The sequence below is a fragment of the Mercenaria mercenaria genome, chromosome 12 (genome assembly GCF_021730395.1).
Source record: "Mercenaria mercenaria strain notata chromosome 12, MADL_Memer_1, whole genome shotgun sequence".
Lineage (NCBI taxonomy): Eukaryota > Metazoa > Mollusca > Bivalvia > Venerida > Veneridae > Mercenaria > Mercenaria mercenaria.
This window is the reverse complement of record NC_069372.1, coordinates 53,719,728-53,744,919: the sequence shown is the minus strand read 5'-3', so window position 1 is coordinate 53,744,919 and position 25,192 is coordinate 53,719,728. Positions and strand designations below refer to the sequence as shown.

General features: G+C 35.9%; 2 protein-coding genes and 1 long non-coding RNA gene across 5 annotated transcripts in view; 2 read left to right on the top strand and 1 right to left on the bottom strand.

Annotated features, from left to right (window-relative positions):
• Positions 1 to 229: 229 nt before the first annotated feature.
• On the bottom strand, positions 230 to 18,151 carry LOC123535501 (hillarin-like). Of its 3 annotated transcripts, none has more exons than XM_045318217.2 (10): positions 17,869 to 18,151; positions 14,144 to 14,326; positions 12,695 to 12,878; positions 8,147 to 8,254; positions 7,305 to 7,552; positions 6,323 to 6,458; positions 5,059 to 5,223; positions 4,407 to 4,489; positions 2,569 to 2,712; positions 230 to 1,784 (listed from the first exon to the last, which is right to left on the bottom strand). In XM_045318217.2, exons 2-10 carry the CDS (start codon positions 14,299 to 14,301, stop codon positions 425 to 427), a joined length of 2,586 nt encoding a protein of 861 aa, XP_045174152.1. In that variant the 5' UTR covers positions 14,302 to 14,326; positions 17,869 to 18,151; the 3' UTR covers positions 230 to 424. The 3 variants fall into 3 exon arrangements, with proteins under 3 accessions (XP_045174152.1, XP_045174151.1, XP_045174153.1); XM_045318216.2 differs by having other exon boundaries at positions 17,874 to 18,151; XM_045318218.2 differs by lacking the exon at positions 17,869 to 18,151 and adding an exon at positions 15,320 to 15,804.
• LOC123535503 (uncharacterized) lies at positions 12,853 to 14,700 on the top strand. The gene is made up of 2 exons (XR_006683228.2): positions 12,853 to 12,992; positions 14,452 to 14,700. It is a non-coding gene; the product is annotated as an uncharacterized LOC123535503 (long non-coding RNA).
• Positions 18,152 to 23,012: 4,861 nt separating the features above from the next.
• LOC123535082 (type-2 ice-structuring protein-like) overlaps positions 23,013 to 25,192 on the top strand; it is a 31,511-nt gene continuing 29,331 nt past the window's right edge. The window contains exon 1 of the mRNA XM_053520093.1: positions 23,013 to 23,191. The gene's annotated coding sequence lies outside the window, so the exon portion shown is untranslated. The remainder of the gene's footprint in view (positions 23,192 to 25,192) is intronic.

Below are 25,192 nucleotides of genomic sequence, written 5' to 3'. Positions count from 1 at the left end.
ACTAAAAAGTAACCAATGACTTGCAGCGTCTGTATTACTATTACACAAACGTTACAGTTTTGCAAAACAAATACGTGCACGTAAAAGTCAATAAAATTATTCACATTTTGTACATTACATGATATAGCTTGACTTTTTAAAAGATTTTGAGGGAAATCTAACATCCTTTTTCAACAGAGAAAATTACTCGGAATAAATATAGATCTACAACAACCATAAATGAAACATATAAACTTGTTTTTTTTATTATTATACGCATTTAACTGAGCGTACATATTTTGATTACAGAAAATACCCATTACATACATCATTTTTAATCATAAATGTGATAAAACATGATTTTGGCGATATCTTTCTCTGACCGTCGTTGTTTTTGTTATCATTATATACGATTAACAAGTATGTCCATAACATTGCTATATTTTCACCTCACCTGAAATTCGATAAGAGGTGAAAATCTGGACCGCTCTTTGTCCAGTTTTGCGTACAATTTAGCTTTACACGGAGATTTTCCCGTTGTCACTGCACCTTCCCATATACCATCATGAATGTCTTTGAAATGAAACCAAACGTCACCAATTAACAGAGCTACGTCATTGGCTAGCGGTGCCCGCACGCGGAATGTCACGTGCCTGTCAACTGGAATGTCTCCACAGTTTGGCTCCAACAGTGTGCCGTGAAGCCATCTGTGGCACGCTCTCGGTAGAGGGCGCTTGTCTTTGCCTGGTTGCCGACATTCTATCAGGTACCGGAATAAGCAATCATAAGAAATGGAACCGTCCTCCGCACATGGACTATTTTCGCCAAGAATTGAGAGCACATATTTCCCCTGCAGCGGACAACGTATCTGATATGTCACGCTATTGTCATCGCGGTGCTTTATAAATACGTATCTCTGAAAATCTGGTATTTCATTATCCCAAGGTCCATAGTACTTGAAAGTATAGCTGAGTTTTACATCTTTATTTTGAAGTTTGAAAGTACAGCACACATCCTCGTGACTATAATGAATTAAAGGGTCGATATGTGTTTCGGGCACTACCCCACACTGACTCATGGCTGGGGTCGGCCCAAAAAATGGCACTTTTGGGAAAGGGCTTTTGATTGCATCACGATTTTCTACACATTTGATTCTGAAGGCACACGCACTCTGCAGAGATTCTGAATTCCAATCATCCTTCGCGTAAATTGTAAAGAAATATCTGCCAGACTTAGGTGGCGCCACAGTAAATATTGCATTATGGCCCACAATCCTTAGCATTACTCGCCCTTCCAACCTGGAAGAACTTATTGTTTTGTCCTTGGCTTCAAACGTGTATCCGAATCCAAGAAGATTTGGAATCTTTAACTGCAGAACCACAATTCCATTTTGTGTATATTGTATGCAGTCGTAATGAACGGAAAATCTTAAGCCATAGTTAAAAAATGGCGATTTCACAACCGGAAGTGTGATAAATTCTGTAAGAGTTATGGGACATTCAAGCAGCTGCCATTTTGGATCATCCGGGTAATGTTGATAAATATGGTCTTCCGGATCTGTGACGAAATAGAACTCATCACACTTGTAGAAGAATTTCTGCATGTCTTCACCGTGACCTTGTCTTTTGACCTGGTGACCTTTCACATGTCTTGCACCCCAGTTACAGTTTATAAAGCACCAAGAACCTGTGATATAGACCGCCGTCCAAGAGTTACGGAACTTGTTGCCCTCAATGCGCATGCCCGGTCTATACCCAGCACCTTTTGAATAACCTTGAATAACTTCACAGTACAGACCAGCATAACTGAAACAGATAAAAATGTGTTATTGGAATGCATCTGTTTACAACTGAATAGCTTACAAAAAATGGACACCTCGAAAACTGTATTGACCCAAGCAACGCCAAATATAACAATAACTTGATGCCTATATGCCCCTGAAAGAAGATACTTGTAAGCCAAATCCTCGTAAGGAATTCATTGACAGTTAAACACTAAACCTCACTGGCTTACGGAAGACCGGTGGTTTTACCCAGGTGCCCGCCGGTGATGAAATACTAGTAATGTCCGAGGGGCACCACCATCAAAAGCTGGAAGGTCGCCATATAACTTTAAAATAATTATATCGGTGTGATGTTAAACCAAACAAAAAGTTTAACACGCACGATTTTCCGGATGAACCTCGTGCGAAATTATAATTACAATGCTATGCAACTTAGCATTTTATATTCAGTGTAATATTTTGGTCAATCCGTTGTACGCCGTTTCACCGCCGGCAACCACCCATTTATTTGTTTGGCTTCCCGGAAATGGCTTGTGTACGCCGATGTGCGCCGGACCCGTGAAATAGACAAAGTGTAAAACCATATATTTTCGAGACATCAATTGGAATAAACTGGGCTTTTATGGTTACTAGTAAAGGTAGAAATACACTACATAAAGATGCCGCTGTCTCATATGAACAACCCTAACATAAGAAATTTGCTTGTTTTTCTTGCCGCTTGTAAACGTGACAGGCGTGTGCTGGCTTGAGTGAAGCGAACTGGCTGGGACTTGTACAAAATCAAATCAAAATGCAAAGTTTTAAACCTGCAAAGCCGTTTGAAAAGATCGTGGTAGCTCTCGGTGCCATATTTGATACCCCTGAGCAAGCCCATAGGAGACTCTGGGTTTACTGACTCGTCCACGTCCAGCTGGTTCAAATCCGTCCACGTGATCCATCGAAATATTGCTCTGTAAATTAAAACACAACATTTTTGATAAAATCGGGACTTTATATTTCAGCAGGTACATATACTTTTCACTGTTCTTAAAATGTGTTTTTCATAAAAATGTCTTCATAAGCTAGGAATGTTTCTAGTCATATTATTAACATGAGCTGTCACAGGAGACAGCGTGCTCGACTATTTCGATGCTGGATAGTGAAACTGGGCACATCGTAGGAGGCTGGAACTGTCACTGGAGTGTTTAATGACTCCAGTGTGGATGAAGATATTTGACAACAACTTGAATCTGTGTCAAAAGTATTAAGTGATAAGAGAGATAAAGTAAAACATTAAATAAGGATAATTCTAAGCAAAAAGGGGGCATAATTCATGAAAAATTGGTGCAAGATTGATGCATCTTGTGTCATATGATGTGGAACAATTTTTAAGTTTGAATCAAATCCATTCAGTAGTAACTGAGATATAGTGAAAATGCATTAAAATTAACCTTAAATTCTAAGTAAAAGGGGCATAATTCATGAAAAGTGGCAAGAGTTATGGACCTTGTGCCATATGATGTGAGTGATGATGCTGAACAATTGTTTTAAGTTTGAATCAAATCCATTTAGTAGTAACTGAGATATAAGAGAGATAAAGTAAAACATTAAATAAGGATAATTCTAAGCAAAAAGGGGGCATAATTCATGAAATATTGGTGCAAGATTGATGCATCTTGTGTCATATGATGTGGAACAATTTTTAAGTTTGAATCAAATCCATTCAGTAGTAACTGAGATAAACTGAGATATAGTGAAAATGCATCAAAATTAACCTTAAATTCTAAGTAAAAGGGGGATAATTCATGAAACATTGGTGCAAGAGTGATGCATCTTGTGTCATATGATGTGGGTGATAAGGTGGAACAAATATTACAAGTTTGAATCAAATCCATTTAGTAATAACAGAGATAGCGTGAAAGTGCACCAAAACTTTAACCAGAAATTCTAAGTAAAAAGGGGAGATAATTCATCAAATATTGGTACCAGAGTTATGGACTTTCTTTCATATGATGAGGGAGATGATGTTGAACAATTATTTTAAGTTTGAATCAAATCCATTTAGTAATAATTAAGATAGAGTGAAAGTGCATCAAAACTTTAACCTGAAATTCTAAGTAAAAAGGGGGGATAATTCATGAAATATTGCTGTGAGAGTTATAACCCTTGTGCCATATGATGTAGGTGATGATGAAGAATAACTATTTTAAGTTTGAAACAAATTCATCAAGTAATTACAGAGATAAAGAAAAAAGAGAAAGTGTAATAAAAACTTTAACCAAGGTGGGGACGCGGAAGGACGCCGACGCCGGGTTGAGTAGGATAGCTCTCCATATACTTCGTATAGTCGAGCTAAAAATGCAAGTGTCTTATTACAGCTAATGGAATTCTTTAAAATAAAAAGCCATAGTCGTAACAAGTGTTTAAACGCTAATGTCCAAAACACACTGTACGAAATATACGAAAATCAGTTACATTTTGTATTTACCAATTACTGAACGTTGTTCTTTATCAACTTTGCCATGAAAATAGTTCACAAAAAGTGTACAATGCGTGTTTGTGCTTAATTCAAAGGCAATATATTATTCAAAATGGTCAATGAAACCATGCACTTTATATGTAGAATTATTCGATTTCCTTCTAAATTATAGCATTCTAATCGTACCGTGCTTTTTCCAAGTCGGTTTCACAATCCTTTATCAGATCCTTGACTAGGTCAGTAAATGTCAGATATTCTATTTTGGCAATCTGAAAACAAAACAAAACAACACTTACAAGCTGTTTTTCAACAGGATCAACTCTTTCAGGACGTTATTTAGTTATACTTATTTCATTCAATTTTTTACTCAATTTTTGTATTGTCCGAAAGTAAACTGATTGTCTGAAACAATTAAAAGAAACCATGTTTTTGGACAAAAATCTATCAGATAAAGAAAAATATCAACTTTGCATGAGGTGCATTGAACTGAGAAAATTGCACAGTATATAGTATTTTCCATGTGCATCTCTTATTCGAATCAGCCAATAATTTCCTTTCAAAATTTGTTAATATATGGCAGTTACCTCTTGAATGCAATGAAACCCCATTTTTTCTATTTTATTCTCCAATGGATAAAAATATTTTAGGTATTCATTGTGTTTGCGGCGGTGGCAGAGGACTAAAACAGACCGAAATAGGATGAAGTTACATACATACGTGAATATAAAGTTTGAACATTAAGTTATTATATTAAATGCATAAAATCATACATTTTCCTAGAGTGAAGTAAAAATGTCAGTTGAACAACAGATTATATCTGTTAAAAATAACTCCTTACATCAAAAACATGGTTATCGATTCTCTCGAACTCCTTTGGACTTTTGAACATCTGTGACCTCTTAACTTCCGGGGGACAGATGGGTGGGGGTTGAGTTAGTTCAGCGACCTTTCTCTCTGTGTCCTTGATCAACAACTCTTCTGACTCGTGAACAACTTCCATCGTCTGCAACAGAGATGTAAGCTAGTCACAATTCTTAATGAACACTGACAGAAATTAACCATGTGATCATACATATTTCTGAAGGTCTCCGAGGATGGCAGTAGGAGTTTTTCTAGTTTTCAAATAACTTTAATAATGTCGATTTAATGGTAAAAGTGAAGTGTGCTGTTAAAACCATAAAATTTAAAAGAACAAAACACATTAGATAAAGTCTAGATGCTGATTTCTACGTTCTACCAATCTGAAATGTCAATTCTATGAACATTTTATTTATATCAATAATTTCTTTGCAAAGAATGACAACTCTTAGCTCAAGCAATTACATACATGCTTAGATGTGTATTAGTTTACTTCCCTTGCAATTACACCAACAGATGGACGGACAATCGGACGGACGGACAGATGTACAGACAGAGCCAAATCTAAGTGCTTCTACCTGCAATTTTTTAACGACAAAACAATCTTTAACCAAGTTTATGTTATGTTAAAAAGTCTCAGATTGTTGCATTTAGAACGTCATCACAGCTTCTTTCATACTCGAAAACATAATTGAGCCGTGCCATGAGAAAACCAATATAGTGGGCTTGCGACCAGCATAGATCCAGACCAGCCTGCGCATCCGCGCAGTCTGGTCAGGATCCATGCTGTTCGCTAACAGTTTCTCCAATTCCAATAGGCTTTAAAAGCGAACAGCATGGAGCCTGACCAGACTGCGCGGATGCGCAGGCTGGTCTGGATCCATGCTGGTCGCAAACCCACTATGTTGGTTTTCTCATGGCACGGCTCATATCTAATTCTGCTGGTCCAGTAGACGGTAGCTGTATGTACATTATTTCATCACGAGCGGGCGCTTGGGTAGAACCATCGACTTTCCGTAAGCCAGCTGGATGGCTTCCGCACACGAAGAATTCAATGCTCCGAGTGAGGCTCGAACCCACATCGACGAGGGACAAGTGATATGGGAGGCCCCGTGAAAGACTACTACACATTCTGTTGCATCAAGTATTGTCTCCCTTGATTTTCAGTACTCTATCTGCCGAAACGGAAAGCATTTTATTTAAATGCTGAAAGTCTGCTTGAAGGTCTATTGAATGATACTCACATTTACTTCAGACAGACGCTTGGCTATCATCACCAACATTTCCTGACTGTGCTTTTCTATCATTTTTGATACGCTTTCCTTCGCATCGGCGCTCAGTCTTTCCATCAACTTTCGAATCCTCTCTTCTTTCTTTTTCCTGCAGTTGGAATTAATCGGTCAATACACACTGTTATTAGTAACATATTTCTTAGTGAACTACTGAAATGCAATGGTGGCGTATTTCCGTTTAAATACACTTGATTTTTTTTCAGTGAAGTTACGGAACAACAAAATGAGTAATTTGGTTAAAACGGTCGCAAAACATTAAAAAAATAAAGAAAACATGCAAAATCAAAATATCTTTCACTCTTAAAGTTCCACTAATTATCTAATTTTCATAAATATCACTGACTAATTAAGCAAAGCATATAGAACTGAAGACATTATTAAATTTTGTAAAAATATTTTTGTATGACACTGTAGAGTATTGCCTATTTTTAGTGCTGAACAATGTTTATTTGAGCCGTGCCATGGGAAAACCAACATAGTGGGTGTGCGACCAGCATGGATCCAGACCAGCCTGCGCATCCGCGCAGTCTGGTCAGGCTCCATGCTGTTCGCTTTTAAAGCCTATTGGAATTAGAGAAACTGTTAGCGAACAGCATGGATCCTGACCAGACTGCGCGGATGCGCAGGCTGGTCTGGATCCATGCTGGTCGCACACCCACTATGTTGGTTTTCCCATGGCACGGCTCATTTAAACTATAACAAAAGCTCGAGTCGAACAAGTAGTCAAGAAGAGCAGTAAGTGAAGAAGAACCCAAACCAGAAATTTCGAGTTTGAGCTCCGCCGGTTTAAACACTAGTTTTTCAATGGAACCAACTCTAATGAGTTTAAAATAGGCTAAACAATCTGATCAATCGAGCCGAAACAACTGTGCACACCGAACGAAAAAAACAATTGCATCAATTTTCATCGGAAAGATTGTAACATTAGGTGTACCTGTAGTGAGATTCTAATTTCCTTTTCTCTAACTCTAGAGTTTCTTGGTCCTTGTATTTCTTCAGTTGTTCAAAGCCATCTATCATCTCCCTCACTGATCTTTCTTTCTCTATTTCTAGTTCCTTCTCTATCCTCTCTAATTTTTTCTGTTTCTCCGTTTTTAAGGTTGCGTACAACTCATCTTCTTCCAGTTTCTGACGTTCTTCTAGCTGTGACTGTGCGGCGTAAACGCCCGATTTTTCGAAATCCTGAAAAACGCAGTAATTAAAAAGGGTCTGTTTTAAGGAGTAGTTCTATCAAACACATAAACATGGCAAATATATACGACAAACAAATCACTGAAAAGGAGTTTCTCGACAATTTGGTATTGAAATTCCTATTTCGTTTTTCTTATAGTTTCTAAAACAGCGATACAGCTGAAAACATTAACTTTGCCGCTCGTTCTGCTTACGTGTATATTATCTTTTTATCTTTGCTAAACGGATTATGTAAATTGGTAAAATAATCGAACAGTCAGTTATCGGTATGAGACTTTCATAGGGAGATAGCGTCGCTGTAATTAACTTTCACAGAAAACTTGCTGAAGGCAAAACAGAATAATTATGTTAGTATTTTTTTTCTCCACGGATTCGAGACAATCATTATATTATTTTTTCATTAAGACCTGACAAGATTTGAATTATTGGAAATCAAGGTTACTTTCCGCAATCAAGTTTTGGACAAAACAGAATTTTAGTGCTTAATACCAGCTTTTCAAGAAACGTTTCGATCTTCAACAATTCGCAGTTTTAAATTTGCACGAAAAGTCGGAATTAAGCATTACTCATCGCTTTCCAGCTTACCTGATAAGTTCCGAGAGAGGTTCTTGAGTTCTTTTCACGATGGTGTGAAATATCCAGGACACCGGAGGAGTTGAACTGCCATGCTGGATTGTACACGCTACCGCGAAACTGAAAATAACACAAGTTATCTTTAAAAAGATGGTGAGTGTAATGAGAAAAAAAGTGAATATGAAGTTAACCCTTACCATGCTGGACACGGCTGATTCTGTCTTTGCGACCAGTGTAGATCATGATCAGCCTGCACATCCGTGCAGTCACTGTTTGCCATTCAGCCAGTCTATTTTTGGTAAACACCCCTTTTAACAGTTAATGGTAATGTCCAAATTGGAAGAAGGACAAGTTCATTATAGAAATTTAGCAGGGTAAGGGTTAATGATTTATTCATGGTGAACTTAAGGTGTGCTAATCAGCATAAAGTAGCCTATTAAATCTGTCGACAAATTACTGTTAAAGAGCTGAAATTCTCCAAGAACTGATTTAGTGATAGTTTTTGCATTATTTTATATTTTGTCAAATTCAGAGCAACCATTGAACCATTACAAACGTTTGATTTTGAAAGGTCATTTAAGGCAAGTACATGTATATGAAACAATGACAATTTGCATCCGTACCATCATAATTATAAAAAGCATTCTATCGCTCTGAGGTAAGAAAAAGTATGTTGAATAAAAGAGTAATACTAAGTACAAAGATATTTAATGTGTTTCAAGTTCCTTTAAAGAATTATGATAAATGGCAAAACTAGGAAGTGAAGAGTACAGTTAGTATTACACTTTTTGAATGATTTTAGAATGACCTCCCTTTTCGTGCGCAGTGATAGCTCTAGTTTATAAATGCTATGCAATGTATTTGTTTTTTCCTTGTGGATTTTGTGGAAGTTTCTCATTTATATTTCAAGGTTCCTTCCGAAAGAAGAGGTACAGTTTGAGAGCATGTAAGACAATAAGTTTATTCAAAAGGCCACAATAAAACATATGAGCCGCGCCATGACAAAACCAACATAGTGGGTTTGCGACCAGCATGGATCCAGACCAGCCTGCGCATCCGCGCAGTCTGGTCAGGATCCATGCTGTTCGCTTTCAAAGCCTATTGGAATTGGAGAATCTGTTCGCGAACAGCATGGATCCTGACCAGACTGCGCGGATGCGCAGGCTGGTCTGGATCCATGCTGGTCGCACACCCACTATGTTGGTTTTCCCATGGCATGGCTCAAATACAATTGAAAAAATTAAGATAAGTTCATTTTAAGTAAATATCCAACTTTCTGCGAATGAGACGCTTCGATTTGCTGACTCATTTATAATGCTCATTGACTATCATGGATTAAACCATTAATATAAACAGATAAAAGAAAAATCATTTTTTGTTTTGATAAAATTCTTAATTGAGTTACGGTGCACTTTACAAGTTGATCATATTTCTTTCAATTACTTTATTCATTAACTTAAAAGCCAAGAAAATCCCGGTAGTTCCGCGCTTCCGAGATCCATTTATTTTTCTTCTTCGAACATAACGAAGCACTGTGTCATGGCGCCCTCTAGCGCTATTCCTCCGTAAATCATTTATAGATTAAATAGAAAACAAGGGGCAATGTCACACTACAACTAATAATCAGGCAATCTGAGCCATTTATCAATTAATTCTGGTCAAGGGACAATATTATAAAGACATGCTACTAATCAATACACTTCCGTATGACAAATCAAGCCTGTATCGGCCAAACCTATGAAAAAGTTTGGTTCTGATAAAGCAATTTTAGAATTACTCTTTACGGGTAATGCTGGCATGGGCTTCAAATAGCCTTTATTTAAAGATTAACCTGTGTATCAATGACTCACAAAAACAGCAACAGAAATAGGGTATTGATGAAACATAATATGATTATGTGAAATCATACTGCGTGATTTACGAAAGGTTATCCCCCCCCACCCCCCACGCAAAATAAACAAAAAAAAACGGGGAAAAACGATGAAATTTCCAGGCTTCGCATCCTCGTATGCAGCATTTGTCCATTTTATTCCTTTAGAAAATAAAAATTCCAAATTGATTTGAAATAAATTCTATGAAAATTAGGATAGAATATAAACAATAGAAATGCAAAAATACTGAATTGTAAAACGTACCTGGCGTCAATTAATTAATCATTTAATGAATGACTGTTCCAACGTGCTTCTAGTGAAATTCCAATAAAGTCAATAGTGTACCGAAATACCACAAAAACTTGCATATTCATTAAACTTCACATCGTGTATCAAATAGAAAACCAAAATATAGAAATGTTTTTTCTGCTCTGTTATAATTGCAACTTTCTCCGGGGGAAGTAAATATTTGAGATTTAAGGACCTTTACCAAGTTTTTATATCGCTATTTATTTACGTCTCAAGAGTTCTGCTGGAGGAATATCTTGTCTTTAAAGCCTGGCGCAGCTGCAGTACTTGATCAAGATAGATAAAAATCTTGTATAATGTATATACCAAAAACTTTCTTTTTAATGTGGTACTCAGATGTTTAATACAGATGTACGATTGTATAAAGATAAAAAATAACTGGTTTCCTCTCCCAGGTATTATTTACAAACTTCAATGAAACTAAACACTTGAACATTAAGTTCATATAATTAGCTTTTTCCTCTTTGTTTTCACTACCTTTTCGCTTAGTAAGTAGAAACACGTCTTGAAAGAATGAGGTTCTTGATTCGAATCCCCGTGCGAGGCGTATCATGTTTTCCTTAGTAACTGACTGAAGATATTTTTGTCTCAATATATCCGTCTTCCTTCTCTGATTCATGTGGGTGATGAAGTTGTAAGTTACTGGTGGAGAACAGTTAAAGACTGGTTTAAAATATATGAAAACTGGTAACCGAAACTGACTGCAGTAGGCCTATATAACTAAAACATTGCTGAAAAACGGCGTTATATCCAGCAGTACCAACAAATAAAAATAACAAGAACACAAATAACGTACAAATAACGTGCATCATTATTGTGGTAATGTTTTTATTATGTGCACCGCTTTGTTTTTACTTGTTTTTCCCTGCCTTAACTTGATTAATGGCATAATCTGACCACAACAGCTTTTAGTAAAAGCATTACAGTACCTACACATTTTTTTTCCAAGGAACGGGGTACATGCAAAACCGCTTTACATTTTGAATAGGCTTGATACTTAAAGGTCCAATACTAAGGAAAGTGAACATCTTAATTTCTTTTAAAAAGCACAGAAACTATTTCATTTTATTGGAAAATGAAAGTTGGTATGTAGAAATTCGAAATAAATCGCAGTATATGTACAATTATTTTTCTATGAAGTATGAAGAAAGTTAAAAAGACCTGGGGGGTCTTTCTGTCGATTCATTGAAATTTCAACATAATACATTTCTTTGAGTTCCAAAGACCTTCTGTAAATTTTGACCAGCCAATCTTCATTATTTAGTGTCTTGCAGAAGTCTATGCACTGGCTATGAAAAAAATTGCCAACTCACTTTCCCTTAGTAATGGACCTTTAAATTTGAAAGCAAATGTCAGTTCGTTCGAAGGTAGCATATTCTATTGTTAATATAAAACATCTTAGTATTCTTGAAATTTACGTATTAACGTTCTTGAGTTGGGGCAACTTTTGAATATATCAAGGGTGTAGTTAGGTGTTTGCTTTTTTTGACGATATACTGCAATCTTTGAAGAAGAACAACACTTAGGAGGATAGAGTGTTGTTGATTTCACAAAGCTCGTTGCTGCTTCAGAAAATCTATATTAACAGTAAGAATAAAAACATCTGCCCTTTTCGTAGGGGCATAAATTTTCTAACTAGTAAGAGGTGCACTTAAAAGTTGTTATACTAATGATGTATGAAGTAATATTATTTTCAACATTCGTGCATTTAAATATCGATGTAATGTCCATATCTAAATGGCAAAAAATCATATATCTAACCTCAGTTTAAAGAAACAAGTCACGTCTCATACGAGGCAAATGATACTGATGCTATTTTGAATGACAATAGTCGTATATTGTGGTTTTTCTTACTGACATTTGTGAAAGGTTGCTGTGTGGGCGCTTTAGGACTATCCGTAGAAATACGATAGTCGCGTCCATGGTAACGAATCTAGATTAGACCGTAAAACATTTCAGTTAAAAATATATTGAGAACAACTTACATGACATCTATTTATTAAAGCAATAGATGTAGGAAATATCGCAGAATTACAGAATATAACTTCTGTGAGACATTCAACTTTCAGCGAAGATCCACGGCAAGAAAAGGGCCTCCCCGTTTCAAGGGATCACTCTTCAAACCATCCATTCTGATCGTAAAACTACATATCATGGGTGATTGTGTGTGAAATTCTAAAGTGATTCCGTTTCATCATTGTGAATGCTTGTTCTATATGTTGGCTTATTGACAGATATTTTAATTTGGTATACTTAATCTAGGAAAACCCCTCTTCACTTCTTCTCACAAAACGTTTGTACTCCTACTTAGAACAAATTTTCTTTCCTCAAAACAAAAAAAAAAAAAAGAGAAAACAACTATACAGGAGACGCTTCTTACTTCATTGTTTTTGGTGACTTTTGGTGCATTGAGTGCTGTCTTGACTCCTAGGGCTTCTCCATCTATTGTCCCGACGAACTTTGGCACGTGATTTTTACAGTAGACGTCGGGGTCATTTTCCTGGTCAAAGTGGAAAGTTCGCAAGCTCAACTGCAGCCCACATACACGGCAGCGGAAGCAGCGCCTGAAACATTTGAGAGTTAAAAAACGATTTATTTCACAATCCTCAAAATATTACGTTTTTGTAACACTGACAAGTCGTGTGAACTAAAGGAGCAATACATAGGATATATTAAAGGTAAGAATACATAAATGTAATTTTGATAATGCACTTTAGAATATGCACTGTATAATACCTTGCGTTGTCTGTAGTTCAGCTGGTTAGCCGGAAAGCAGATATTCCGTTGATATTTTTAACTTTTTTTTGCAACTCATTGATACGTTTTGGGTTCTCAACAGAATGTAGATAAATGGCGGATTATAATTTATTTTGGAACTGCAACAGTTAGAATATACGTACCTCTAGCAAACAGTTTCTAGCACAATGTGTGCTGATTCTAATTGGAAATACCAGCTCGTGCAGGCATTTCTAAACTAATTACGAACCTGAATTATAGCATCGTTCCCTCAAATCCCGCAGTGAAAATATTTGTGGAAGCTGAACGTAATTATAGCGGCTACCACAGGGGACGTGTCAAAATTGTGTATGCTCTAAACCTTTAACCGAGTTTTCATGCAAGGCATTATCTTAATGCACGAATGACGTGCGTTTTATGATATACGTGCACGCAGAGACCTTAGATCTGATTTTATTGCGTGAAGTATCGATCTGTTGAATGGAATTCTCGTACATTTACTGTGTGCACAGTTTTCAATTAGATTTATGACAAACCCATTCTTGTATTAACAGATGTAACTTAGTATCACTTTATATAGGTGGGTGGTTGAACTCGCGGTAAGCAAACAGATGAGTTATATATTCAATATTGATCTGTATTAAAGCAGTAAAACTGTAGTATATTTTGGTAAATGCTGGCCGAATGGGAAACAAATATGGTAGTAATATGAATCGAGAAGTCACAAGTTCGATATCCGGACGCGGTTTTAGTTCTCCGGGGCGTTTTGACAGACATGTATTTCGTTTTACCTAAGATTCATGCGGTCAAATTGACAGTTACTTGAGGAGAACAAGTTAGTGCAGGGACGCTTCTCAGCGCCGTTTGGTCCCTAATACTGTTGCAAAAACGGCGTTACAGTATAGCCGACCAAACGAACGCTTGATAAGTTGATAAACCCAGAGTTTGTGTAAAAGTATAAAAGTAATTTTCTTTAAAAGAAGACTTTCTAAAATTACCATTTATCCTGTAGCTCTTTATCTTGTGAATAAGTGCGTTAAATTCATTATAACATCAAGAACTTCTGGTATTAAGAACAAACGATTACAGATACCTATGAAATAAGACTCCAACATCTATCCTCTCCACAGGATACACCCTTTTCTTACACCTGTAGCAGGGGTCTTGGGCCGGGGGTCGACGGTCCAGCTCATCACATATATCTGAGTCCCCATCACTGGACAGTTGCTCCTCGCTGACCGGTTTAAACATACTGGACAGAGGTCACCTGTTACTTCTGTGAAAGGAAAAGAGTTGTAAATAGGTTTTACTGGTATCATTTCCAGATATGTTGTCTGCCTTTTCTCACGAGAGTCTCGTAAATCGTTGAATATTAAATCTGCTCAATTTATTTTGTCACAGGAACACGGATACAAACTAGGTGCTAGACACTTGAATAAAACATGTTCAACAAGACAAGCGCAGACGAAATTACAAAATGTATCCGGCAGTCGAGGTTGGCTGTTGAAGTGGCTCTGAGTTTCCGCTCATTACCCGGCGAGAGACGGATATCCCCATCCGCACCTACAACCACTGATAGATGTTTTTGTTGCATGTCATATTCAACAAAATAATATAGTTAAAGTAAAATAAAAGGAGCATCTTTCTTAATAGCACTCTTTTCTATCTGGAGAGTATTTAAACAAAGTGCGCGAAATCAACGTCCGTAAACAAATAGATGTCATGACGTTTCAAGGTCAAGGATATTTGAAGTCCCGTTTTGTTTTATTACTTGCATCGCAACGTTATAGTTCTTTTTGGTAAAATACCGTTTGATGAATTGAGAAATATATTTTAAGGAACGAAGAGGAACTACGGAAGTATTTGATTTGTGTAAAAAAGGAATTACTACACCATGTAGTTTGTTACAGGTCATTTACGGGACCTCTTTTTTTATAGGAAACCTCTGTCCAGAAATTAATTCTAACTTATGTGAATTTAATTATTCTATTTCATGATCTACCTAGAATACAGATACATTTACAATATAACGTACGTCTTTGACGTCATTTACACAGAAATGTGTATTAAATGTAATACGCCAACACCACAGAGCACAGTAAAGTAAATTCAGTTTTCTTGAACTATATAAAATTATGCGTTTGAAAATTGTCGTATATTAAGCTCTAACTATCTTTGTATTGTCAGCACTTAGAACAGCTGAGCAATAGATTATCAAAAAATCGACAGATATGCCTGAAATGAACAAAATTTAAAAGAAAGTACTTACTAAAGGCATCTGAGAGACAACATTCTATCTAAAATTAAGCAATATCCAAACAGATGTAGTCTATACCCAAAAACACTTTTCTTTGAATTATTAATCTAAGCTGCAGGCACTGTTGCAGAAAAACAGTTTCCTGTCAATAGTGTTAACTGGAAGAGATGTCTGTCTTATTACGCAAACTCTCCCGAAGTTCCCATTGATTTATCGGGACGAACACAGTTGTCTTACGAACCTCTCTCTCCTTAAATCCCTGTTTATATTGTAAACACTTTAAAAGTATTAGCAGAATATGCTAACGTTATTACCAGATTATAACGATTCAATATTAAGGACGTTTAAGTGGTGCTACGCTATCAAAAATGAGGAAGTATGTTTTAACTACAAAAGATATAGACCGGAGCTACAAAACTACGGAGCTATAGAACTAGCACATATACATGTACAGTGATAGTCCGGAACCACAGAACTATCACAGATATAGACTGGATCTACAACAAATGTAGACATGAGCTACAAAACTATAGCAGATATAAAACTATCACATATACTTACCAGAGCTACAAAACTACAATAGTTACAAAAAATTTAGACTGCTAGCTACAAAACTACCACATATACATGCCGGAGCTACAACTCTGTTGAATTTTCGAGCTTTTTATTTTATGTATTTCATGATAGTTGAGCCTATCTAGCGAGACATATTAAAGGTAACTTTGTCAAGTCTGTAAATAAGCCACTGCACACTGTATCATTCAGCCGTTCTACAGTCTAGTATTTCAGACGTATTTTTGTACACGTCGGTAAATGAGTCATAGAGTAGGCCGTAATTCAGCCGTTGTACATATCAGTAATTCAGCCGTTGTACATATCAGTAATTCATCATTGGACATATCAGTAATTCATCATTGGACACATCAGTAATTCAGCCGTTGTCCATATCAGTAATTCAGCCGTTGTACATATCAGTAATTCAGCCGTTGTCCATATCAGTAATTCAGCCGTTGTCCATATCAGTAATTCAGCCGTTGTACATATCAGTAATTCAGCCGTTGTCCATATCAGTAATTCAGCCGTTGTCCATATCAGTAATTCAGCCGTTGTACATATCAGTAATTCAGCCGTTGTCCATATCAGTAATTCAGCCGTTGTCCATATCAGTAATTCAGTCGTTGTACATATCAGTAATTCAGCCGTTGTCCATATCAGTAATTCAGTCGTTGTACATATCAGTAATTCAGTCGTTGTATATATCAGTAATTCAGCCGTTGTACATATCAGTAATTCAGTCGACGTAAACGTCAGTTATTTGGAAGCTAAAGTTCAGGTATTGTACACGTCAAAAATTCGTGTATCGCGCCTTTTCGACATAAAATCAGTTCAGCCGTTGTCCAAATCAGTAATTTAGCCAATTTACACGTAAGTAATTCAACCACAGAACAGGTCAATAATTCAGACGTTGTACAAATAAATAATTCCGCCGTTGTAGACGTAAGTGATTCAGCTGTAGTAGAAGTCAATAATTCAGTTAAAAAACAAGCCTGATATTCAGTGGTTGTACACGTCAGTAATAATGTTTAGAACACGTCAGTAATGCAGGTTATTCCATCGTTGTATACGTCAGTAATTCAGCAGTTAAAATTGTCAGTAACTCTGACGTCATACATTCCATTTATTCAGTCGTTATACACGTCAGTAATTCAGACGTTGTCGACGTCAGTTATTCAGACATTGTACACGTCAGAAATATAGTCGTTGTATACGAAATTAAACAAGCTACAATACACGCCATTGATCACACCCCGTAATTCAGACTAGTACATGTTAGTAATCAGTCATAGAACATCAGTTATGGTACACGTCAGTAATTTAGACGTTGTATACGTCAGTTTTTCACCCATGATATACGTCAGTAATTCAGACGTTGTACAGGTCAGTAATTCATCCGTCATACACGTCAAGAAACACATCAGTTAAAAAGACACTGGTCGTTGAAGACGTCAGCCATTCAGACTAAGTAAACGTCAGTTATTCATACGTTGTACACCTCAGTAATTGAGCTTTTGTACACGTCAGCTGCGTAGAGCACCGTAGGAGTTCTAATGCCATTACAAACAGTATTGTGATTAAACAGGTGGAAAACAAAAATACGTAGCAGACTAATCATCAAAAGATCCCCTCCTCCCAACTGCACCGGTACCTTTTAGGATTTCGAAAAGGGACTGAGCACAGGTCTCGATCATAACAATTTCAACATGTTCACCCTTTTTATGCTGTATCAATGGTAGTGTACTGGCATTAAAAGCGTGTTGAAATTGTAATTAAACAAAGGATCGAGACCTGTGGTTAGACCATTTCAAAAATACTAAGATAATGGCGGGCAGTTGGGCGGGGGAGCTATGGATCCTAATCACCAAGTTTACGAGTGTGTTCCGCACTTAAATACCTGTACTTTTTGGAAAATACACTTTATCGATTAATCTTACTTGTTGATATACTAAATAACATTTTAATATTTATTTTAGTTTAATTTATCAAAACAAAATGTAACATACTTTACCCTGTAATCCACAAATTTGAAAATGCACAACATATTATACATGTAGCGATGTACATTGTAACCACGATTTGTCACCACTGTTCAAATCGATACATGTGATTAACCCTTCCATACAATTTCACCTTCAATTAATACAAGTTGTCTCAATTAATGTCAACATTGTAATAATGAATTTTATTCATAATATCAAATATCCAAATAATTCTGTATCTGTCAAATAATGTAACTGTCAACATTTGAATTCAAAAATAGAGCACATTTTATCAAATTACTCATACGTGAATAATTACCTTCCGTACTACGATTTCATTGGTCAATACGTTCGGTCGATATCGGAGATCGGAAGATCAAAAGTGCCGCTTTAAAAGTGTCATGAATACCAGATAATGGCTCGGAACTTGCATTATTTTCCGCATCAATGTTGTATGAAGAATGAGTCACGTATCTATCAGTTATAGAGAATGTGAATCAGCTATTAGTTTGTCATCTTTGTTCGCTAATTAGCAAGAGGCCAATTTGTCAAAGGGAAATAATTGTAGAAATTATTATTAGGTTATCTCTCTTACGCGCACATACCGGACTAGGATTCATACCATTAATTATCAACGTTTTGTTTTGGTGCGAGCTGGTCTGAAATAGACAGCATTTAAAATTATCCATAATTTCATATACGTTTTTTCACCAGATGTTATTTCACTCCTTTGTATAACAGAGACATATTTCATCCATTCCATAATTCCTCTCCCGCGTTAGTAAACAGGTTGTGAACCCATGCAGCAGGGACGCAACATTTTAGGCTGTTGAATTTAGATGCCCCTTATAAAGTTGGTTGGTTCCGAACCTTTAGGCCTACTAGGGAATGGGTAGTAGTAGTATATATAGTGTGGGTAATGAGTTTGCTATTGGGTTCGTTATGTATAACGTCTCAGATGAAGTTAAGTCACATGAGACAATATACATTTTCATGGTATATATATACAAATTTCAGTCTCAAGCATTCTTTTGACCAGGCCAACACACTAATTAATCGTATTTAATGTCCAAACCAAAAGCTTTTAGATCGCACTACCACAGTTCGATTTTATTAGCGATATTATAGGCATTTCTGCTACGAAGGAACCGCGGGGCAATTTTCTTAACTTAATGGGAAAAGAAAAATTGTTCTAATGTTTATTATGTCTTTTAAATTGTGTATTTCAACATTCAATAAAAGCTTGTTTTATTCGTTTCTTTGCCTACATATGGATTAATCCATGTCTCAGTTGCAGCATTTATTTACAAATTTGACCATTTCCAAAATAGTCCTCATTTAATTGGTCACTATAAGGACACTCTAAATGGCGTATACTACCCCAAACAGGGACGTTTTTTGTCAAAACCCTTTTTATATTATCACAAGTTATATTTAGAACGATGTATCACAATACATGTTACAGGTAATGATTTTTCTTCGCTGGTAAACTGGTGCGTATACTTACTCGCTGAAATCACGAACAAGTGTTTTTGAAAAAAAAATATGACAGTACAAAAGGGGGTATACTTTCAACAGAATGACAGCAAGAATTATGGAACATACGTCATTCAATTGGTAGGCCTATAACTATGACCAAGATCGTTCAGTTGTGATATGTAGTTACTGAGATACTAACATGCTGACACTCGCAAACAGAATTTGATTGAAAAATTACTATACTGTGAATGGTTGAGTACAAAAAAGGCATAAGTTAATTTTCATTCAGTTGTGATGAGTAATAACTGAGATATGTGCTTGCTGAGAATTATTAACAAGGTGTCTACACGCGATGCCGACGCCGGGGGTTATCGCAATACCTCTAGTGACATTAATCAAGGCGAGCTAAAAACAGACTATAATGAACGGGTTTTTTTTTTTTGTCTTCTTAACTTAGTAAGAACATTGGCGATGTCCACATTGTTTGATACATGCACACTTAAAATGCTTGAAGGAATAACATAAGAAACAAAATGGAATAACTCAAAAATACACTGGGCATGAAATTACTGTCCACCAAGCTTCAAACAAACTGTTCAAACACTATCTATAATGCTTTCTGGATCACTGACATCGGGCGCATAAAAAATAGCCAAACAGTTGTGCGTTCTTTGCTTCCATAGGATATTCTTATATATTTTATTTACTATTACAAAAGCAGTCTTGAAGTACCATGTGGCGGCTGTAAAAGTCGTCCTATAGTTGGACACAGTTTTTTTCTGGTCTTTGGGATCACGGCGTCCATTCAGTTTAATACGATAGAATTCTGCTTAAGTCAGTGCTAGGGGCATGAGGGGTATTTCGCAGACTAACCGATATCTTTTTTTCCTTGTACCACAGCTTAGAACAATATTTTATCCCTTTTCTTTTAAAATATATACGACCTGTTTGGTTTTGTCTATATGTTTTCATAATATTCATGCTTCACTCTGATAATAAGTCTCCTGTAATTCAAAATTGAATGACATTGTATTTTTACTGCATGTATTGTTATAAATATGTTATATATTTGTTGTACAATGACGACACGTAAATAAAGAAATAAAATGCTTTGTTAATGTGAAAAGTTAGTTTTGTTTGTGTAAATGTGTTCTGTAAAGCACTCTTGAACGTGTACATGTGCACGAAAAGAGTGCTATATACATGTGATACAATAATAATTGCACATTACATTACCTCATGAAAAGACTCCGTCAAACCTAATATGCTATTATCGTGCATGGTTGCGTTATGTGAATCCAGAGGATCTTATTCTATATATAATTTATTTAATCTTTAATTAAGATTATCAAACACAACACTGAAAGCTATTAATCAAATTTAATCATAAACAAAACATTTATTTGTACACCTAGCACGTTTGTAAGAATTATACTGCAACAGTTAGCATATACACTCAACTTGTATACAGTGTGATCTGATGAAACAATTGAATAAATATGTTATTATATTAGCTATGCTATTTACAAACAGCGTTAACAATGTCTTACGTCATGGCACGCAACAATAACTGAAATAAAACTACATGAATATATGTACAATATGACATGCAATATAAGAAACACTTAAGAACATGAAGCTGTCAAACCAAATTGATGCATAATTACTTTAGCCAGTAATAAAAAGAATCTATCTGCAAATAAAACAATTGAATGAATGACCTTTCAGGTTTTAAATTTAGTTTTTCTTTGTTGTTGAAACAAATCAGATGCCTGAAGCTATGGTTTAATCATAACAGTTTACATGTTTCAAATTGTACAATGCAAAATAAACAAAACAACTGAATCCTTTTTTTTAAACAAGAGCTGTCAGTGGACAGCGCGCTCGACTATTCTCAGTGCTTGATAGTATAATATAAGCAATGAGTAAAACTTTAACATTACAATAAGCATATTCTAAGTCGAAAAGGGGCCATAATTCAGTCAAAATGCTTAATAGAGTTGCCTCCTCCATTTTACAGACTGGGGTCATGATGGTAAACAAGTATGCAAAATATGAAAGCAATACCTCAATGGACTTTTAAAATATTTGGGGTGGTACGCAAACTTTAACATTTATTCTAAGTCGAAAAGGGGTCATAATTCAGTCAAAATGCTTAATAGAGTTGCCTCCTCCATTTTACAGACTGGGGTCATGATGGTAAACAAGTATGCAAAATATGAAAGCAATACCTCAATGGACTTTGAAAATATTTGGGGTGGTACGCAAACTTTAACATTTATTCTAAGTCGAAAAGGAGCCATAATTCAGTCAAAATGCTTGACAGAGTTGCCTCCTCCTTTTTACAGACTGGGATCATGATGGTAAACAAGTATGCAAAATATGAAAGCAATATCTCAATGGACTTTGAAAATATATGGGGTGGTATGCAAATTTTAACATTTATTCTAAGTCGAAAAGGGGCCATAATTCAGTCAAAATGCTGGATAGAGTTGCCTCCTCCTTTTTTCAGACTGGGGTCGTGATGGTAAACAAGTATGCAAAATATGAAAGCAATATCTCAATGGACTTTGAAAATATTTGGGGTGGTACGCAAACTTTAACATTTGTGTGACGCTCACGCTCACGCTCACGCTCACGCCGACGCCGGGGCGAGTAGGATAGCTCCCCCTACAGGTAGACGTTTATTTTGAATCGAGAAAAAGAAAAAACAATATTAGTGGATATTATAGGATAATTTGACATAAAAATAAATACTAGGAATAGAAAAAGGATATGAAGTTATTGTGTTATTGTGTTTTCAATTTTGATGGGGAAAAAACAGCGAATTAGGAGTGAAAAAAGGAAATAAAGCAGTGAAGGTGGGGACAATGGAAAAGCTAAAAAAGCGGGAAAGTTTACAAGTTCGACAGAATCAGTAGTTGTAAGTGAGCTTTTGAGTCAAACTAACACTATTTTATTTGACAATGAATTACATGACACAGATATTTCAGTATTGAACTTAACAGATGTCTTTAGTGATGAAACTGCAAACCAGGTAGAAACTAAGAAACCTATTGAGTGTCATAATTCGGACAGTACGGACAGAATGGCGTCAAATAATGGTAATATAGAGCCTGTTTCAGGCGACGTTAGAAATGATGATCCTACAAATGCGGATATCATTAATTACTTGAAGCGTATTGAAGCTCGAATTTCAAACATGGACCAGAGGCTGGAAGCTGTGGAGAAACTAGAGAAAAAGGTTGGTGAATTTGACTGTGAATTGAAAAAAATCTGGAATTACTTGCATGATATAGACAAGAAAAACAGTGGCAGGTTAAATGCAGTTGAAGAAAAGTCTGAAAATGTCGATTTTATATTAGCCCAGACAAACAGTAAAGTAACATCCCTTGAAAGACAGAAAGATAATCTTCAAAATGAGGTCACATATTTGCAGTCGCAGTCAATGAGAAATAATCTCGTATTTACAAATATTCCTGAGGCCCCTACGGAACTACGGAGGACTGCGAAAAAGTTTTGAAGGGATTTCTGGTTGAAAAAATGAAAATCGCCCAAGATCTTGTGACTCAAATTCAGTTTGATAGAGTACATCGAATTGGTCCAAAGCGTGGAGACCTGCGTTGTCGTAACATAGTTGCAAAGTTTACATTATAAAAGGAAAAGGAATATGTTAGAAAACAGTGGAAATCGCTATCTGGTACCCGACATCAGGTATACGAGCAGTTCCCAAAGGAAATTGTCGAGAAACGTAGGCAGCTGGTGCCAAAAATGAAGGCGGCGAGAAGGGACGGCAAACAAGCGTGGATAGTGTATGACAAACTGTTTATTGACGGAAAGCAAGTTGAGGACTAGGATTACGCAGGGGGTGAGCTCAGTATTTTATCATGGAACGTAAATGGTTTGAGTAGTGACAAAAGAGAAAATTCTGATTTTGTTGACATTCTCTCACAGCATGACATTATTTTTCTTTATGAAACCTGGTCATCTAGAAATAGTAACATTGAACTGGCTGGATATATAGGACACAATTTCTTTAGGAAATTTCAACACCGTAGAGCAAGACGACCTAGTGGAGGTGTAGCACTTTATTACAGAGATACTATTTCTGATGGCATTGAGGTGGTTAAGAACCGCCATGATACGCTGATTTGGATTAAACTGAAGAAAACATTTTTCAATTTGAGAGAGATGTCTTTGTTTGTGGTGTTTATCTCTGGGAGAGGATTCCCCTGTTTATAACACGGTTAATGTTGACTTATTTGAATGTATTGAAAATGATGTTAGTTTTTTTTGAAAATTTAGGTTCAAAATATCTGGTAGGGACTTCAATAGCAGAGTCGGTCAAAAGAGAGATTTTGTTAATTTTGATAGCGTAAATAATGTCACAGACGATCCAGACTATGTTCCCGATAACCCCATTGACCGGGCCTCACTAGATACGTCATATAATGGATTTGGTCTGAGGTTAATTGACCTTTGTAAATCATTTAACCTACGCATAGTTAACGGTAGATTGAGTAATGATTTTAATACCGGATCATATACTTTTGTGTCACAGCAAGGAGCGTCTGTGATAGATTATCTATTAACAGAAGAGTGTAATTTTTCTAGTATAGAGAAATTTACTGTAAATTCTATTAACGAGTGGAGTGATCACTCGTCTATTACTTTTACATTGAAGTGTAAAAATACCACACCTTTTTTGAATGAAAAGACGAAAATTAATTTTACATGGAAAAATGAGCTCAGACATCGTTTTCGTTCTGGCTTGATTGCCAAATTATCTGACCTTAATAGGCTTACGAACGATATAGATAGTCAAGTCGCTCGGCCGTGAACACAGTATTGAATGAATTTACAGTATTAATAAGAGATGTTGCTGACCCATTGTTTTCAAAAGAGTTCAAACATAAAAAACATGTTGCATTTGCAGATAGTACTGGTTCTAGTAAAGCAGACTGGTTTGATTTAGAATGTAAAATATCTAGAAATAAATATTTGGATGCTTTACGCGCTTTTAATATTTGTAAAAATGATATCAGCAGACGATATTTTGTACATGTAAACAAGAGTACAAGCAACTTGTGCGTAAAAAGAAACATAGGTTTTTACAAAAGAAAATGTCTGAAATAGAAAAACTAAGATTTTGTGGGCCTAGACAGTTTTGGAGTTATTTTAAGAATAATAAGAAGAACAACAAAAATAGTGATAGTATATCAGTTGATGATTTTTATAAATACTTCTCGGACTTAAGCAATAATGTGTTTACATGTAATAACGATGAATCAGAGAGGTTCTGTAATAATCACGATTTTAATAATTGTGAATCTCCTTTTGAAGAATTAAAACGTACCTATTACAGTCGATGAGATTATACTTGCAACCAAAACATTAAAACATGGTAAAGCAACAGGATCTGATTTTTTATTGAACGAATATTTTTCTGAAAGTATTGATATTATAGGTTGTCATTTATGTGATATATTCAATGCAATTTTAGACTCGGGTTATTTCCCAGACAAATGGACCGAAGGGGTAATTGTGCCTGTGCTAAAAAGGGAGACCCTCGGGTGGTTCAGAATTACAGAGGTATTACTCTTGTAAGCTGTCTTTCTAAACTATTTACAACAATATTAAATAAGCGTATTGTAGAATTTTGTGAAACAAATAATATAATTTCTGATGCTCAGTTTGGATTTAGAAAAAATAGGTCAACTGTAGATGCCATTTTTATTCTTCACTCTATCATACAGAATTATTTAAGTAATAACAGACGTCTATATGTGGCTTTTATCGACCTAAAGTCTTGTTTTGACAGCATAAGTAGAAATTCGTTGTGGCTAAAAATGTACAAAAGTGGAATACA

Excerpts from the sequence above, each read along its gene's own strand:
- LOC123535501 (XM_045318217.2), bottom strand. The coding sequence starts at position 14,301 with ATGTTTAAACCGGTCAGCGAGGAGCAACTGTCCAGTGATGGGGACTCA. Across the intron at positions 12,879-14,143 it reads GTTGGAGTCTTATTTCATAG|GCGCTGCTTCCGCTGCCGTG; the intron begins GTATCTGTAATC and ends CAAATGTTTCAG. Across the intron at positions 2,713-4,406 it reads ACCGACTTGGAAAAAGCACG|AGCAATATTTCGATGGATCA; the intron begins GTACGATTAGAA and ends TTTAATTTACAG.